At 32.5% G+C, this 16,240-nt stretch overlaps 2 protein-coding genes across 38 annotated transcripts in view; one reads left to right on the top strand and one right to left on the bottom strand.

Moving 5' to 3' along the window:
• LOC129810012 (ankyrin repeat and KH domain-containing protein mask) overlaps positions 1–16,240 on the top strand; it is a 62,802-nt gene that overhangs the window by 8,765 nt on the left and 37,797 nt on the right. For 16 of the 37 annotated variants that reach the window (XM_055860234.1, XM_055860230.1, XM_055860229.1 and 13 more), the window contains exons 2-7: positions 7,754–7,792; positions 11,345–11,591; positions 15,131–15,188; positions 15,412–15,589; positions 15,724–15,871; positions 15,984–16,147. In XM_055860234.1, coding sequence (XP_055716209.1) covers positions 7,754–7,792; positions 11,345–11,591; positions 15,131–15,188; positions 15,412–15,589; positions 15,724–15,871; positions 15,984–16,147 — 834 coding nt within the window. The remainder of the gene's footprint in view (positions 1–7,753; positions 7,793–11,344; positions 11,592–15,130; positions 15,189–15,411; positions 15,590–15,723; positions 15,872–15,983; positions 16,148–16,240) is intronic. The other 21 variants (XM_055860233.1, XM_055860222.1, XM_055860217.1 and 18 more) reach the window with 7 other exon arrangements.
• Positions 14,714–16,240, bottom strand: part of LOC129810024 (GTP-binding protein Di-Ras2) — a 216,397-nt gene continuing 214,870 nt past the window's right edge. Inside the window, exon 6 of the transcript XR_008752696.1 lies at positions 14,714–14,769. The gene's annotated coding sequence lies outside the window, so the exon portion shown is untranslated. The remainder of the gene's footprint in view (positions 14,770–16,240) is intronic.

The raw sequence follows: 16,240 nt of genomic DNA, 5'->3' as shown, positions 1-16,240 counted from the left end.
CCATCGAATTTTTCATCGATCGACCATGTTTTCCCATGAAAAGCACAATGAGGTGACTTGCTTATTAGTTTTGTTTAATATTTATGTCATATTTCTGGCTAATTTTTGTTAAATTAAGTGCCAATTTTATTGTTAACGGTACGTGAAGTTTCAAATGAAATATTTAACCTATTTCGTGAACAAAAAGGGTTTTTCTGAAGTGTCTGCAAATGCTTCAATAGGAAACCCCGGAAATATGAATTTTTTGGAGAGATTTTCCTATTGTTTTAGATGGAAAAGGATAAAAGACCAGGAATAAGAACAAATCCTGCACTCAAGAGCAACTCAACAAAGTTTATACTCAATATAAGTTTTGGAAGCTTTTCGTCGCGGTTTCACTTACACTGTTTGTCTCCATTTAGAAACTTTCCCTTGTCTCCATTTGGATTAATATGTTTTCAATAGAAGCATTTTACGCTCGCGTATTTTTCTTGTATTTAAGAAGTTTTCAAATTATATTTAAAGAATTTTCACTAAACAGTAACATTCTGGAAGAGTCAAGGAGCAAATTTATGTAATTCTCTTCAGAAAAAATATCAACTTAATGTGTTGAATCTTCTGTCAAAGTTAAAGCGTCTGGAAATGGTTTTGAATTAGGACATTTACCCTTACAGTTTACTATTGCCACTTTTATTATTTTGACTTAAAAGTATCGCATTCGGGACTCATTTTTAAGAAAAATATTGCTGAACTGAAAATTTCGTCTCCTGAAAAGTTGTCAAAAGGAAGTTACGACAAATGCTGATTTAACTGACGATATGTCTATCTCATTCTTTCGTACTCTTCTTCTTCATTTAAACATCACAACAAATTCAATCTAGCTCAGCTGAATTTGGAGTGCGAAAGAATGGGATAGACATATACAAAGTGTGTGAGAAAGAAAGGGATGCGGATTTTGATTTCATGAAATTTGCCTGATGTAAAAGTAAATGTTTCAAAAGTCGTTCATGCCTAAGTCTGCCTCACCCTTCCCTATGTTTGATCTGTTTTATTTGAGCAGTGGCTATATGATAACAATAATGGCACAATTCGCAGATATACAATCGCTCATGCAGTTCATTTTCAATTTGCAAAATTGTAATGTGTTTTACAAAGGTCTTTTACAAATTTCAATCGTTGATTTCTAACCGTGCATTTTGACTCCTTCTTGGACGGCAACTTGCCGACAACTGCGCTCTGGGCTCCTGTTCTTGTCTCAATCTGTCAGCCTTTTGCAGACAGAGTCTTTTGGGTGTCAGAAAAATTGCCAAAAAGCCCGATGGTGAACTGGTGGAAGGAAAAGGCAAAAGAAGAGGTGAAATAGAAGAGTTGTGTGTTGTGTTTAAGAGACCTCACGAGAGAAGAGAATGAGCCTCCAATTATTATCTATGTGTGTAGATGAAAATATATTTTTTTTATCTATCTCTCTCTCTCTCTCTCTTTTTCCATTCTTCCATCTATATACCATGAAAAATTTATGCTCTCTGTGGTGATTGAGTAAATTACATTGACCCGAAAAATTTCTAATCGTGAGTTTTGTGTGCGCCGTCTTCCTCGCTTTTCACCTCCGCGAATCACTTCACGTAGTAGACCAGTATCTGTAACTATTGTATCCGCGAGTCTCCCTTTGTCAGATGGGACAAAAAAACTATGTGTATATAATGCTGGTTGACCTAGGGTTGACTCTAGTGTCTTGTGAGGGGGAAAAATTGGCAGATATTGCAGTTGAGGTGAAAAATAGAAATGTTTGATTAGATTAGGAAGGGTGTATTAAATCAGGACATTCGTGCAACTATCAGCTGACCGCATTTCTCTCTCTTCTTTTTTTTTTTTTGAGTAGATAATTTTGCAAGAATTACAAGAGTGCCCATAAATCATCAATGATTGCATTTTATGTATCTACCTGTTCGGTGTTTGAGTTTCTGGGTATTTATACTGCAAAATCTACCCCTCGGTCATGATAAGCTAACCATTGACAGTGTGTGCTTTTGCTATATACTTTTCCTTGAGACGGACTATGATGACGTTTTATGAGTGATAATGTGTAAAAATAGATGCAAAAAGACCTTTCATTGCGTTTTCTTTTCTCTCACACTGTTTTTCTCGCATTTCACTATTGATTTAGTGGTTGAGGCGATCGATTGGAAAAATTCACATCTACACATATGTAACTGCACTATTCCACTTGAATTTTTTTTTCTCGCTTCTCAATGCATCACACAAATATGAGAGAGAGACGGTATTTTTTTTCTTCAATCTTTTTAATATGAAAAACTACTCACAGTGAGTGCGAGCGAGAGAGAGAAAGACGAAGAAGAAGAAGAAGCAAAAAAAAAGTATTTTCTTTGTATCACTTGCAAGTGTTGTGTGAGAGAAGCTAAATTGGTACAGAGTCCATTGGTGTAGTGTGCTTTTAATACTTACTTATAGTATTATTAATCTTGCTCTCTCCCTCTCATACCCAGTTATACTTTACAAAATAATGACATACATCTCTTGCGCCTATTGAATTAATTCAATTAATTTGCAATTGTGTGACAAAAAGTGAATATTTGACCGTACAGCATCATCTCTCCACTGAAAACTTCGTATATATAGTGGAATTGGGGATCATTCAGTGAGTCACAGAGATCAGTATGTTGTGTGGAATGTTGAGGAGAGAAACTGAGGGAATTTTACTGTGTAAACACTCCTCCTTCTTCTCTAGTTATAGCACTAGCAACTAAATGCAATCAATCACTTCATTCACACAATATATATGCAGTTTATGGAGATTTTTCGAGAAGAACACGTGGTCGTGATAAGACCGTGATTATGAGGTTTTACTACCAGCTTATGTATTGATTTCTTTATACATTCGTGATGCGCATATTGGGTTAATAATTTTCCCTAATGTTAAGTGGAAATGTAGGTAGAATTGCGTTTATAAAATGGCTTTAGGATTGTGAGACAGTGAAAATCTACATAAAAGATGTTTTAATGGCGGTAGTAATAGTAAAAGTAGCTAAAAGGGGTGGAAAAGGCATCTCAATTTGCAATATGTTTGTCTCGTTACTTTGATTGTAAATGAAGAGATCCATTATGCTTACGAGTTTAAGCATTTCGCAAAGTCTTTTCCACTGTGACTTTTTTTTAATTCAATTTCGGTTTATAACTGATAGAAACTAGTTCTAACTTATCAAGGGTTGCAAGGCCTTTCAAATGAATGCACACTGCCCCAGAATAGACTCAAAAATACAAGTTCTAGCATAACTTAATCTTTTGACCTTGAGGAACCGTTAGAGGGAATGATTCAAGGTCATTGGTGCCCTTTACACCGTTCGGATTGTATTGAGATTTAATTGTTCAAAAATTGGATTTTGGACCAATTCAACCTCAATCTTCAGTGTAAATAGTCTTATAGGGGGCATTTACACTGATTTTTATTAATTATGGCAATGGTCCACCTTTTAGATCAGGAAAACTTCATATAGTCGAAATTGACGTTCCTTTTTTTTTCAAGCATTTTATTTAGAAAAGTATGTTAATTTTAATTTCATGAAATTTTCCAAATCTAAAATGTGTGCCGGAGACTTTATGACTCCAGTAGGGGAATTCCGTAATTTTCGTGGCATTGTCACGCGTGAGTTCGAAACCTGACAATGCCCTTCAAGCTTTTTTGTCATATCATATGAGTTCGAAAATGCAATTCATTGAATTTTTAAAGAAATCCCTTCACTTGATGAATTTATGGAAACACAGTACGTCTTGGTTGACTTGTTTAACAAAATTCATTGTCATTTGAATTGCCAGGAATCTTAAATATGTGACTTCTGACAATTCCACGTGAGCTGCAATGGCAATGTCACGGCTACAGAATCACATTTTCGAAAAATCTTTCCTAAGATTCGAACCCAATTTGTCATATGGCATTGCCAGAGCGTTACAGAATTCCCCTCCAGCACACCTTTTAGATCAGGAAAATTTCATGAAGTCGAAATTCGAATCCCTTTCTCACATGTTTTTCATATGACTATCTCATTCTTTCGCATACCAAATTCGATTGAGCTAAATTGAATTTGGAGTGATGTTTAAAAGAAGAAGAAGAAGAGTACAAGAGAATGAGATAGACATATTCAAAGCATGTGAGAAAGAAAGGAATTCGAATTTCGACTTCATGAAATTTTCCCGATCTAAAAGTTGTGCCGGAGACTACAACCGAATTTCGCCAATTACAACCGATTTTGGGACAATTGCATCTTAATCCAATGCGACGGTGTAAATGGCCTCATTGTCGTCTGCGATCAAAATATCTGCCTCTGTTTTTTTATTAAGGTAGGATAAGTGTGCCAAATTTCGGCCAGTTTTCAATTTCGGACATTTAGATTTAATCTTCGATACACCACCCTGAGAGAATACCTGCAAAATAATCACATCTTGCATAAGCATTCCTTGGTTTATCACAGGTCACAAGTTTGGTTTGTACTTCCTGTACTCCCGTTTATGGCCTCTCATTTATTCTTTAATACGTCCTATAATTAATTTTTCTAATTGAAACGCTTAGAGCATAAGTGGACTGTTTTAGGGCAGAATCACATTGACAGCAAAATGCTCACCATATTTCGTTAATTAACGCATTTTCATTGTAATTCTTACGCAAATTCTTGGTTGCCGTATTACCTTATCTCATAAACGGTGGCACTAGGTGAAAATAATATAAGAAAATTGACATCATTAAAATAAAATGAAAATACGAGAAAAGGTGAGCAAAAGAAAACTGTACGATTAATTTCTTTCATAGTTTTTTTTTTGCTCACCGTTTATGGAATTTTCGTTTTATTTTTTTCAATTTTCTTATATTATTTTTCACCTAGTGCCACCGCGTATGAGATAAGGTAATACGGTAATGGAAAATTTATGTAAGAATTGCAATGAAAATGCGCAAATTGATTCTGCCCTTATAGGGAAATGCATACAAAGGAGACCATTTCTGCTCTGAGTTTATATGTCTCAATTTATATGATGAAATTTCAACAAATTCAACAGAGAAATGAAGATATTTGTCAGAAATGATGTTTTGTTAAGTGTAGAAAATCTTTAAATCTTGGTTCTTAGCTAAGACATTTTAAGCTCCATAAATACTTCGCGTCAGAAGGTGAAATCTTGATTTTGGGAATATTTGACAGGTTGAAATCTAGATCTTCATTTTGGTTTCAGAATTGAGGCCAATGTTTACCATTTCGCACACATCTTTTACTTCCTCAAAATTCTTATTTAGTTCTTTTCTAAAATACATAGTCTCTATAAAAAAAAGATGATGTGGAAAAGGGCTTGGAAGAGGTCAGGGAGGAAAAACATATACAGGAACCTGCGCGTAAATTTGGGGTACCGAGGCTATGCTCGAGGGTGCCGACTATCGACTATCGATTTTGCAAAATTTAAACTCCTGAAACTAATATAAATGTTTATCAACAGTCTCATTCTTTTAAGAATCTCACAATGAATGGTCCAACAATCTGTAAAAAGTCGATATTCACTTAATCTAACAGATATAGATTTATCGATGCTATCGATTCGATAGTGGCGAAAAGTTATCACTCCACCCCAGGTCTTCGTCTTCAGTAACTCATTCCGTATGACATTTAGAAATTTTCTATCCGTTGTTTCACACAAGGTGGTCACAAACAAGGTGGCCGAAGTTACACTCAAAGTGGCCGGAATAGCACACAATGCAATGTATATAAAGGACTTTAATGAATTTAATCAATTGTTAGTCCTTCAGACAGTATAATGTCATGTAGTTTAAAGCAGCCCAACTTGTTTCTTAATTTTCTCACAATTTTTTTTTTAATTTTTAAATAATAAAATAATTATAAAAATATATATTTGCTACAATCATAAATTCGTGACATTACCCCATTCTTCCCTATTTTTTTCCAGTACAGCTTTTTAATTGCGAGAAAAATTGGATTCAGTCCAAGAAGAGTCTTAAAAATCTGTACTAATTTCATTTTTAGTACACTTCACACAAATAAAATATAGCTGTTATTTTTAAATAGAAATTAATGTTTCTAACAGTGTAGAGGAGATATTGTGTGCGAAGGTATCGCATGAATTTCACTGAATTTCACACGAAAGCGTGAAAAATTCGCATTTTATTAATTGAAAATCAATAAATATAATGCTCCGGGTGACAGCGTCAACATTTTCGCAAAATTACACACCCCTTGTTATGGCTATTCCAGCTACTATACACAGTCTCTCTGGTAGTTTTCTGCAGCATTGCGAAAAGTGGAATGCTTAAATGGTGAACTTGTTAATTTAGACAAATGAATTCGTGCGAATTGGTCATTTTCTGGACGCGCTTCAGCTATACTCAATTCCAGAATTATATATTATTGGGAGGTTCTAACATTTAAAACTGAAGAGACTCGGACTATTGAATATTATTGTTAGACCATATTTTCTTGATGTTGTTTGTTTTATTATTTTCTGCAATAGAAGCAAATTTATTCCTAAAGCATTTATCGATATACACATTTGATCATGGGAATTGTGAGAGAGAAAAAAATGATCTAAAAAGACTTTACATAAGAGATGTGAAAGAGAAAAAGGTCTTTGCTATCGTGAATGAGATTTGGAAAAAGTGACAAACCTAAATGGTAATAGTGGGGTATGGTGTTTAAGAAGTTGTATTTCGAAAGTCACAGATTTGGCACACAATAGAATTTTCTTTTTATATAATAAAAAGGCAGAAAAAAAGAATAATATATAGGAGAGACATAAAGACAAAGGTTAATGACTCATAGTATTTCCTTAAATATAATTTGCACGCAACTATTTTGATTTCGCAAAATAATTGATAGTTTAAAAGTTTTAGTACATAGAATGTACCCTTGAATTGTGTACAACACTTTGACTGATAGAGACAGAGATAGAAGGAGAGGGAGAGAGAGAGAGAGGGATTGTAAAACTTTTTTTTATACGTCGAAGAAGTTTTCTGTATATAAAGAAAAGAATTTGCAAATTTATATTTTTTTACAGTCTTTCAGTGTGAATTGAACTGTTGGTGAATGGTTGGGTCCGTTGGGGCTTTTCCTCTCTTTCCCAATGCATAAAATGTTATTAAAGAAAAAAAAAAATAAAGTAATAATGAAGTTTGAGATAGTGGGATTTGAACAATGTTTGGAATTTAGAAGAAAGACAGACATGAAATAGTTTTTCTTTTTTTTTTAATTTCACATAGTGCGAGGTAGATTATAAATCCAACAACCTTCATTTTCGATGACCTCTCCATTCAGAAATCGCCTCTGAAACATGATTTTTCTGAGAATTTGTATCTCTTCTAAATAATAATCAATGTACTTGACAATTTCTACAAATTATAGGTGATTTTCTTCAGAGTGCTAAATTGGCAAATTAATACTCATTTTATTTTACAAATGATGTATATATATGATTATCAATTCTATTATGCATTCTATGCAAATATCCTAAGTTATTGATTAATTAAAGTTCACCCTTGGGAAATGTTTCAATGATATAAAGGAGATTTAGAGAGAAGTGGTAGAGGTAGGGGGCCTTATTGCAATATCTAGAATTGCTGTGAAATTGAATTTTATATTCACAAGTTCAATTTTTCATTGGTCAATAATTATATAATAACCATTTTACATAGAATATAATTTTAAAAAAAAATTAATAATAGAGTGAAAAATATACAATCTCGTTAGTATATTCTCGTATATTTTTTTAGATTTTGCTGGCATGCTTGTGTCTAAGGCCAGACTTATTGGTAAGTGCGCCGGATCGGAATCTCGAGGTATCTTAATGTGCAAATATCCGGCTTTAAGAGCGTTTAAAACCAAAAACAGAAAATAAATAAATAAAATTTGTCATGTTTATTTATTAAAAAAAAACCCCTAATAATCTAATTTTTAATAATGCCTCTAAAATAAGTTTTTGTTTTGTTTTATATTTATTTTTTTATTTATTTATTTTTTTGAAAAAGTACAAAATTTGTAAAAGGCATTCTAATACGAAAAAATGCGTTTTCTGGCTGGCCTTAGACTTCATCGTGCCAAATATTAACAATTTTGTGTTTTTGTTTAGTTCCCTTTTTTGACATTACTAATAGCATTATTATTATTATTATTATTTTTTGTAAATGTGAATTTGCTTTTACGTTTTATTTAGTTGTTTTATTATTTTTTATACACAGAGAAAAAAATTACGTAAAATACGCACGTCACTGACTTAAAGAATTTGACGTTTATAGAGTTTCTTCAAAAGAAAATTATTCGAAAAACGATTTTTAATGCACTCCTTTTAGAAATGGAAAATTTCATAAAGTCGAAATTTGAATCTCTCTCTCAATGTTTTGCATATGTCTATCCTACTCTTTCGCACTCTTTTTCTTCTTTTGAACATCAGACCAAATTAAATTTAATTCAGTCCAATTTAGGGACCAAAAGATAGGAATAGACTTATGCAAATCTTTTGAGAAAGAAGTGACACGAATTTTGATTTCATGGAATCATACTGAGCTATCAAAATTCACATCTCTTCAAACATTTTGGATGTTTGTCCCATTCTCTCGAAAATTAAAATTAGGTTGAACTAAATCGAATTTGTTATGACGTTCGAAAAAGAAGAAGAGTGCAAACAAAACATTTGAGAAAGTGCCGTCAATTTTGACTCCGTGAAGTTTTCATGATCTCAAAGATGTGGCGGTGCCATAAAAGTCAGGAGACATTTTGAATTGTATTCGAATTTCGAAATTTATTGCTGGTCAATATTAGTCATAATTTTCTCCTGTTTCTTAAGGCACTGTCATGATCATTGAGTAACTCTTTTGAGAACTTTAAATTTACTTTACCTTCAAGTCTTTTTATATCATTTAATTCTGTTTTGCCAAAATTTAGTTCGAATATTCGATATTCGAAACGGTTTGGATTTTCGAACATTTAGTCTAAACTTTTACATTTTACACGAAAATCTATTTGACAAACTACAGCTGTGAATACGCAGATTGTGCAGTTGTCATCAAATTCCATTCTAATGACTCTGGCACATCTTTTAGATCGGTAAAATTTCATGTAATCGAAATTCACATCTCTTTCTTTATCAAACATTTTGCATATGTCTGTCCCAGTCTTTTAGATCCTTTTTCTACTTTCGAACATCACATCAAATTAAATTTAGTTCAATCCAATTTTGAGTCCGAATGAATGGGACAGACTTATTCAAATCTTTAAGAAAGGGACGCGAATCACAAAAATTTTCGTGTTGAAATTATTATATATTTCTTTTTTAAATAGATCACTCTGGAAAATCGTTCCAGAAGTCATTTGTTTTTCAATTAAAATCATTAAAAATTCAATGCAAACCGTTTTTTTTATTATTTAATTTTCTCATCAGAAATCTTGAAGGCATAACTAAGTCTATGGAGTTACTCAATTGTTTGAGAATCAAAAGACGTTTTTCGAAAATCTTAAATAAGTCGTGTTTTCGAATTCGGTATTTTGCAATTCGAAAATTACAGAGTTGTTCAAATTTCAATTGACAAATGTTGAAGATTTTTTTTTGAAAATAACAAAAAAATCTTCAGTATGACGTGAAGATGGCGTATTAGGCAGCTGTCAAATTCTCCAAAAACCTTGAAATTCGAATTAAACATTTCAGAATTCGACAATCATAGAGCAGTTCAATTCTTTTCAATTTAATTTAAAAAATGGTTGATATTAAAGTTCTTTGTGAAAATCGGAATAGATTCTTCAGTATGACGTGAAGTTGGCGCGCTAAGCAGCTGGCAAACTAACCGAAAAGCTTTCAATTCGAATTAAACCTTTCAGTATTTGTAAATTATAGAGCTGTTCATTTTTTTTTAACATTTATTTTTTTAAATATGGTAAATATTGCAGTTCTTTGTGAAAATCGCAATAAATTTTTTCTAGTTTGACGTGAAGATGGCGGCACTAAGCAGATGAAAAATTTTCCGTAAAGCGTGCAATTCGAATTAAACCTTTAGAAAATTATAGAGCGGTTCAATTGTTTCAAATTAAAAAAATATGTAAATATCGAAGTTCTTTGTGAAAATCGTTATAGATTATTTAATAGATTATGACGTGAAGATGGCTCGTTAAGCATTTACCAAATTCTCCGAAAAGCTTGCAATTCGATATGAGCCTTTCAAAATTCGAAAATTGTGGATCTGTACAATTCTCTCAAATTTATTAAAAGAAATATTGTTAATATTGAAGTTCTTTTTGTAAATCGCGCAATGGATTGTTTAGTGTAACGTGATGATGGCGCGTTAAGCAGCTGTCAAATTCTCCGAAAAGCTTGCAATTTAAATTAAGGCTTTCGAAATTCAAAATTAAGGAACTGTTCATTTTTTTTACATTTATTTTTTAAATATGATAAATATTAAAGTTCTTTGTGAAAATCGCAATAGATTCTTTGTGTGACGTGAAGATGGCGCGCTAAGTGGCTGTCAAATTCTCCGAAAAGCTTCCAATTCGAATTAAACATTTCGAAATTCGAAAATTAGAATTCTATCCAATTTTTTAACCATGTCGAACATGAAACTAAAAAAAAGAATAATCATGTTACATGATTATCGTGTCTTTTTTGTGTTTCAATGAAAATTTTGTAATTTCATAAGTTCAATTCAGTTTCAGTTGATAGAGGTTATTGTCTAAGGTTATCACAGACAAAAAAGTCCCTTTTCTAAAATCGATATTAATAATGTACAATGGAGTTTTGCAAGTAACATGAGATAGGGTTGGGTGTAAGAATGTAGTTATTGTGTGTGTTGGGGAGTATGTGTGTATGTTAATCTAAAAAAGGCACATTTACTATTTTCTCGTCTATGTATATGAATTATGCTGCGATGAATGGTTCATTTTCTATACTTTCTTTATTAGGCATTTCCGACCAGTAGACTTCTCTTGTCCACTACACGTAATCTATTCTATTCATATGACTTTTTTTTGTTTTGGGATTAAAATTATGAAAATGTAAATTCCTAACGATTAGTTTTGCACAAGAAGACTCTTTCAATTGGAATATTTACAATTGGTCATTTTGTTGGCATGTTTGATAAATTAAATCTTTCCGAAAAAAAATTGACGATAAATTAACAAAAAATAATTATTACTTCAAGAGATTAATTTAAAAAAAAACTATTCAGATATTTTTTTGATTTACATCTATCTCTCCTCTATTTCCAAAGTGTGTTTTTTTATGTAATCTAACAAAGTGATTGATGTCTTTAAAAGTTTTGGTGTAATACTTGTGAAATTGTAAATTAACATTGTGCCTTTGTATATCGGTATTTTTGCAGGTTGACTCCTTTCCACTGGACCAAAATGATTTGGTCGAGATACAAGGATCATGCTCAGATAGTTGTGAGAATGATGACAATGATGATGATGAGGAGGATGATGAAGATGATGAGGAAGATGAGGAGGCTGATGTTCACATTGGTGATGGCAACAGACCCAAATACTTACTAGAATGTGATGATCGGGATTCTGATCAGGGTCAGCATGACACCAAGGCTCGTTTAGAGGCACTTCTAGAAGCTGCAGGTAATGCCAAATTGATTTATATCTTTTTTCATTTTCAATCTCCCAATTGAGTGGATCAAAATGTTCGTGTTCTAATGACGTGGAATTTTTTTTCATTAGTTTTCGTGAAGAAAATTGATTTAAAATTACATTTATATTAAACATTTTATTTTTGGGAGATGGTTTCTGCAAGAAATGCATGGAGGGTAATTCTTATCTAGGTCACCTACACAAATCACTCCATACTGCTAACTTTTGTACAATGAGAAATTCGGGGGATTTCTTTGAACTGAAAAATCAATATTAACTATATAGAAATTATTAAAAGGATAATTTTACTAATTTACAGAAAAAAAGAAATATAAAAAATTAGCTGAATTAGATAAAAATAAGCTAAATTTCTCAGGATTTATCATTTCTTTGATGTTGTACATCATAAAAGGTTCATTTGTAGGGTAAATTTAATTTTTTTTTGAGAAGAAATCTCGTTTTGCCGCCGAGAACACTTTGCTGGACGCCGTTTTGTGTTCTTTGCTTTCAAAATTCAACTGAAAATTGCGTTTGCACGCATTCCGATTTGAAAGTACTCCGAGGTGGCTTGTAAAGGATCTCAGCTACCATAAGGTTATCTGGGCTTATCACCGCACTGAGAAAAAAAAGAGGCTGCGATTAAGTTTTTTTCGTCATAACTTTAACACTTTTTGGGTGTGAAAATATATCAACATTTTTTAATGTTAATTTTACACCTTTTAAGGGTAAAATCAACATGAAAGAAGGGTAACTTTAACCCATAATACACCTAAAAAGGGTAATATTTACACCGTTTTATTAAAGTCCTTTTGACAAACTTTTGCAAATTTTTGCAAACACTTTGACAGAACAAAATTTGGGTTCGATCTGAGAGTGTTGTCGTACTTCGGATCACAAAAACTGAGATTGTAAAAAATCACAGCTAATTGATTATTTTGGGAAGGTCACAATAACTTTTGTTTCGTAAACATGCGTTCGAAACTGCCTGTGAGAGTGAGCGAGATATATGGATCTAGAGATGTCATTCACTCTTACTGAAATGTCAAAAATATGTTTCCAGGCAAATTGTCTATTGTATCGACCGTTATCGTATCTGCATTTGTTTTGTAATTACGTAAATGACAACACAAGTGATCCCTCACTGAAGTGAGAGAAATCCGAAAAAGTTAAAATAACATTCCGGAAATGTTTATTTTACCCTGCAGTATTGATCCAAAATCGGTGTAAATATTACCTTGTTTAGGTGTATTAGGGGTTAACTTAACCCTTTTTCATGTTTATTTTATCCTTAAAAAGGTGTAAAATTAACATTAAAAAATGTTGATATAATTTTACACCTAAAAATTGTTAAAGTTACGAGGAAAAAAAGTTAATCGCACCCCTGTTTTTTACTCAGTGCTCTTTTATCGAATGCTGACTCAAAATAAATGCAGATCCTGTCTGACCAGTTAAGCGTAAATTAATGCTCAATTTAACCCCTGTCTTTCAAACCTTACTTTTTTTAAGACTGATAACAAATGAGAGCAGTTAACTCTTTCCGGACCGCAGCATATGCTGCAAGCCAATTTCACCATTTTTTAATCAAAAATATCTAAGCTCAGGAATTAATTGAGGTCCTACAAAAAATATCTTACATTTGGACTTCCTTATAGTTTGTAATCATCCACAAGAATTGGATTTATATCAGTTCTGAATAATTAAAAAACATTGTTTTTCACAGAACATTCATATGCTGCTTTGGGTACTCAGAGCCTCTAAAGAGACGAAAGAGTTAAGCCATATGGCTAAGACTTAGGCCCTAGACACACATACGACTTAAGCCGAGAGACGGCTTAGTAGATAATGCTAGAAATGTGGTTTAACCATTATTTCGAATATAATTACACTAAAAGCCGTCTCTCGACTAATCCTCAGGTCTGTCAAGGCCCTTAGGTCTGAAGGCAGTATTATCTAAAATGCTCACAGTATTCCAAACATTCCGGATGAATAGAAGCATACAAAGTTATTCCTTTTTAATTATTTTGAATTTTATTCTTATGGCAAGATGTAGGGCAAATACAATGAGGGTAAAATATTTAACAGGAATAAACACTTGATACTATGTGGATAATGTTTAAGAAACTGCATTGAAAAGATTGGAAAATGAAGAAAAATGAGACTTTAGAAACTTTAGTAAGTTTATGTGAATTATCGTTTTGGAAATTTCTATTCACAGGAAAACTATTGCGATAAAGCTCCTCTATTGCATAAAACTTCTTCTGTCTTCTCTAATGAATAATAGTCTAACAAAGTAAATTCAAAGAGATAAAAGCAATAGATTTTAATAGTTAATTGAAATTAGAGAGAAAAGTATTTGAGATAAATTGGAACGTTAGAAGTTTATGATTTTATTCTGTGATTTCAGTTTCTTAAAACCTGAAATTAAATTGATCTTTCCATTGCATTAATTGGTTTGAATTAGTTTTTTTGAACACTGCTTTTTTATCATTAAAGGAGTATGGGAAATATATTAAGTATTTGAAGCCATTTTCGATACTAGGGTAAGTGTGCCAAATTTCGGCATAGTTGCATGCAAGCGCCAAAGTCACAAGTTCAAAATGTAATATTTTTCATATAAATTGATTTTTTTTTGTTAATTTTTCTTAAGGAGTGTTACTTGGAACCTTGTAGACAGTTTGTCGTCTTTATTTTCTCCAAAATCATTTTAAATCCATTTTAAAATGAATAAAAATGTAGACATAGCTTTGGTAGCCTATTTCGGCCACCTTCATTCTCATAGTTCCGTACCTTACCGGTATCCTTCCAAAGTCTTTTTAACATCTTCTCGTTTATCGAAGCTACATTTTTTTGTAAATTTATTGCATAGTATAATCTCTATAATATGCAAGAACTAAAAATTCATGGAAATTTGAGGAATAAAAATGTGGCCGGAATTGCAAGCTGGCCGGAATTTGGTACACTTACCCTATCGACTATCGATTCTGAAAACTTTAAACGATAGCTGTACTTACTGAAACTAATATAAATGTTTATCAACAGTCTCATTCTATTAAAAATGTCACAATGAATGGCCCAACAATCCGTAATAAATCGACATTCACTTAATCTAACTGATATAGATTTATCGATACTATCGATTCTATAGTGTCGAAAAGTTATCATTCCACCCCTGAAAGAGCCTTCCTCTATTTAAAAGTCGTGAACAAAAAGTGCATTTAAAATTAGAATGTGACAAAATTTATGTGAGATATTGACTAAGATCAATGTGAAACACAGTAGAATGAGAGAGAAAAATTTAATGAGCATAAATAGGTGAAATATTTGCTGATTATGTGTTATTTCGTAAGAACAGCAATTACATTCAATCATAAATCCACTCTCATGTTGTTTTTTTTTAATACACAAGGGCTACCATCATAAATGCGATTTCTGATGAAATAAACCATGACAATTCATTTCAATAAAAACGGGTTTTTTAAGTCTATTTTATTTTTTAAATGTTTTTTTTTATTTAATTATTTTCTTTACAGATGAAGCTGCCCAAGCTTTGAATAGAATGCGATCTGACAGTAGTCCACGTGACAAGAAGTAAGTTTACCAAGAAATTATTTGAAAATGAAATCATTCACTTTTGTCTAACACGAAAAACAAAATCGCCATCAATGCTTTGTGATTAGCTATTAAAAAAAAAGAAAAAAAAATGAATGTTGTGTGTACTTTTTTTTTGGATTTTAATGCTTCTGCCACAAACTAATAAACAATTTAATTATTTCGATGAAAATTGTTAAGGATCAAAACTCATCTAAAGTAGAATTCTTCGTGGTTTCAGTTTACTCTCACGTTCCTTAATTGCTGCCTGCACCGATAATGATGTGAATGCGGTACGTCGTCTCCTCGGCGAGGGAAATAGTACAATCAACGAGGGCACCGATGATGGCGAATCTTTACTTTCTCTGGCATGTTCTGCTGGATACTATGAGCTTGCGCAGGTGAGAGACATGTTCCTATACCCCCCAAAAAAAAAATTATTGAGTTGAATGGAGAATGACCGAAAAAATATGCTAAAAATATGTCCTTTTTTTCTGTGTTTGTGGACTGTGATTTTTTTTTACTGCGGTAACAGGTGTTGTTGGCAATGTCTGCTCAGGTGGAAGATCGCGGTCAGAAGAATGATTGTACTCCATTGATGGAGGCGGCATCAGCTGGACATGTTGATATCATTAAGCTCTTGATAAGTCATGGAGCTGATGTAAATGCCCAATCATCAACTGGTTAGTATAAAAAGATAACAAAAAAAGAAAAGAAAATGAAACAAAAAAAATTTGACAATGATGCGTAAGAATATTTCTATATGTGTTTATATGTGGATATTTTTGATAATAGTCACTCCAATAGGTAATACACCTCTCATGTATGCGTGTGCTGGTGGACATGTGGCAGCCGTACAAGAGCTACTAGCACATGGTGCCAATGTTGAGGATCACAATGAGAATGGTCATACACCACTGATGGAAGCTGCATCAGCTGGACATGTTGAAGTTGCCAAGGTAAGACATCAAAATTCTCCCTCTTTTTCTTTGTTATTTTTTCTTTTCCTTAGCCTTTGTGCAAATGATTAAATCCGAGACCTGAGCTTCAAA

The sequence above is a fragment of the Phlebotomus papatasi genome, chromosome 1 (genome assembly GCF_024763615.1).
Source record: "Phlebotomus papatasi isolate M1 chromosome 1, Ppap_2.1, whole genome shotgun sequence".
Classification (NCBI taxonomy): Eukaryota; Metazoa; Arthropoda; class Insecta; order Diptera; family Psychodidae; genus Phlebotomus; species Phlebotomus papatasi.
The sequence above is the reverse complement of the archived record's forward strand: the minus strand, read 5'-3'. Positions and strand labels throughout refer to the sequence as shown.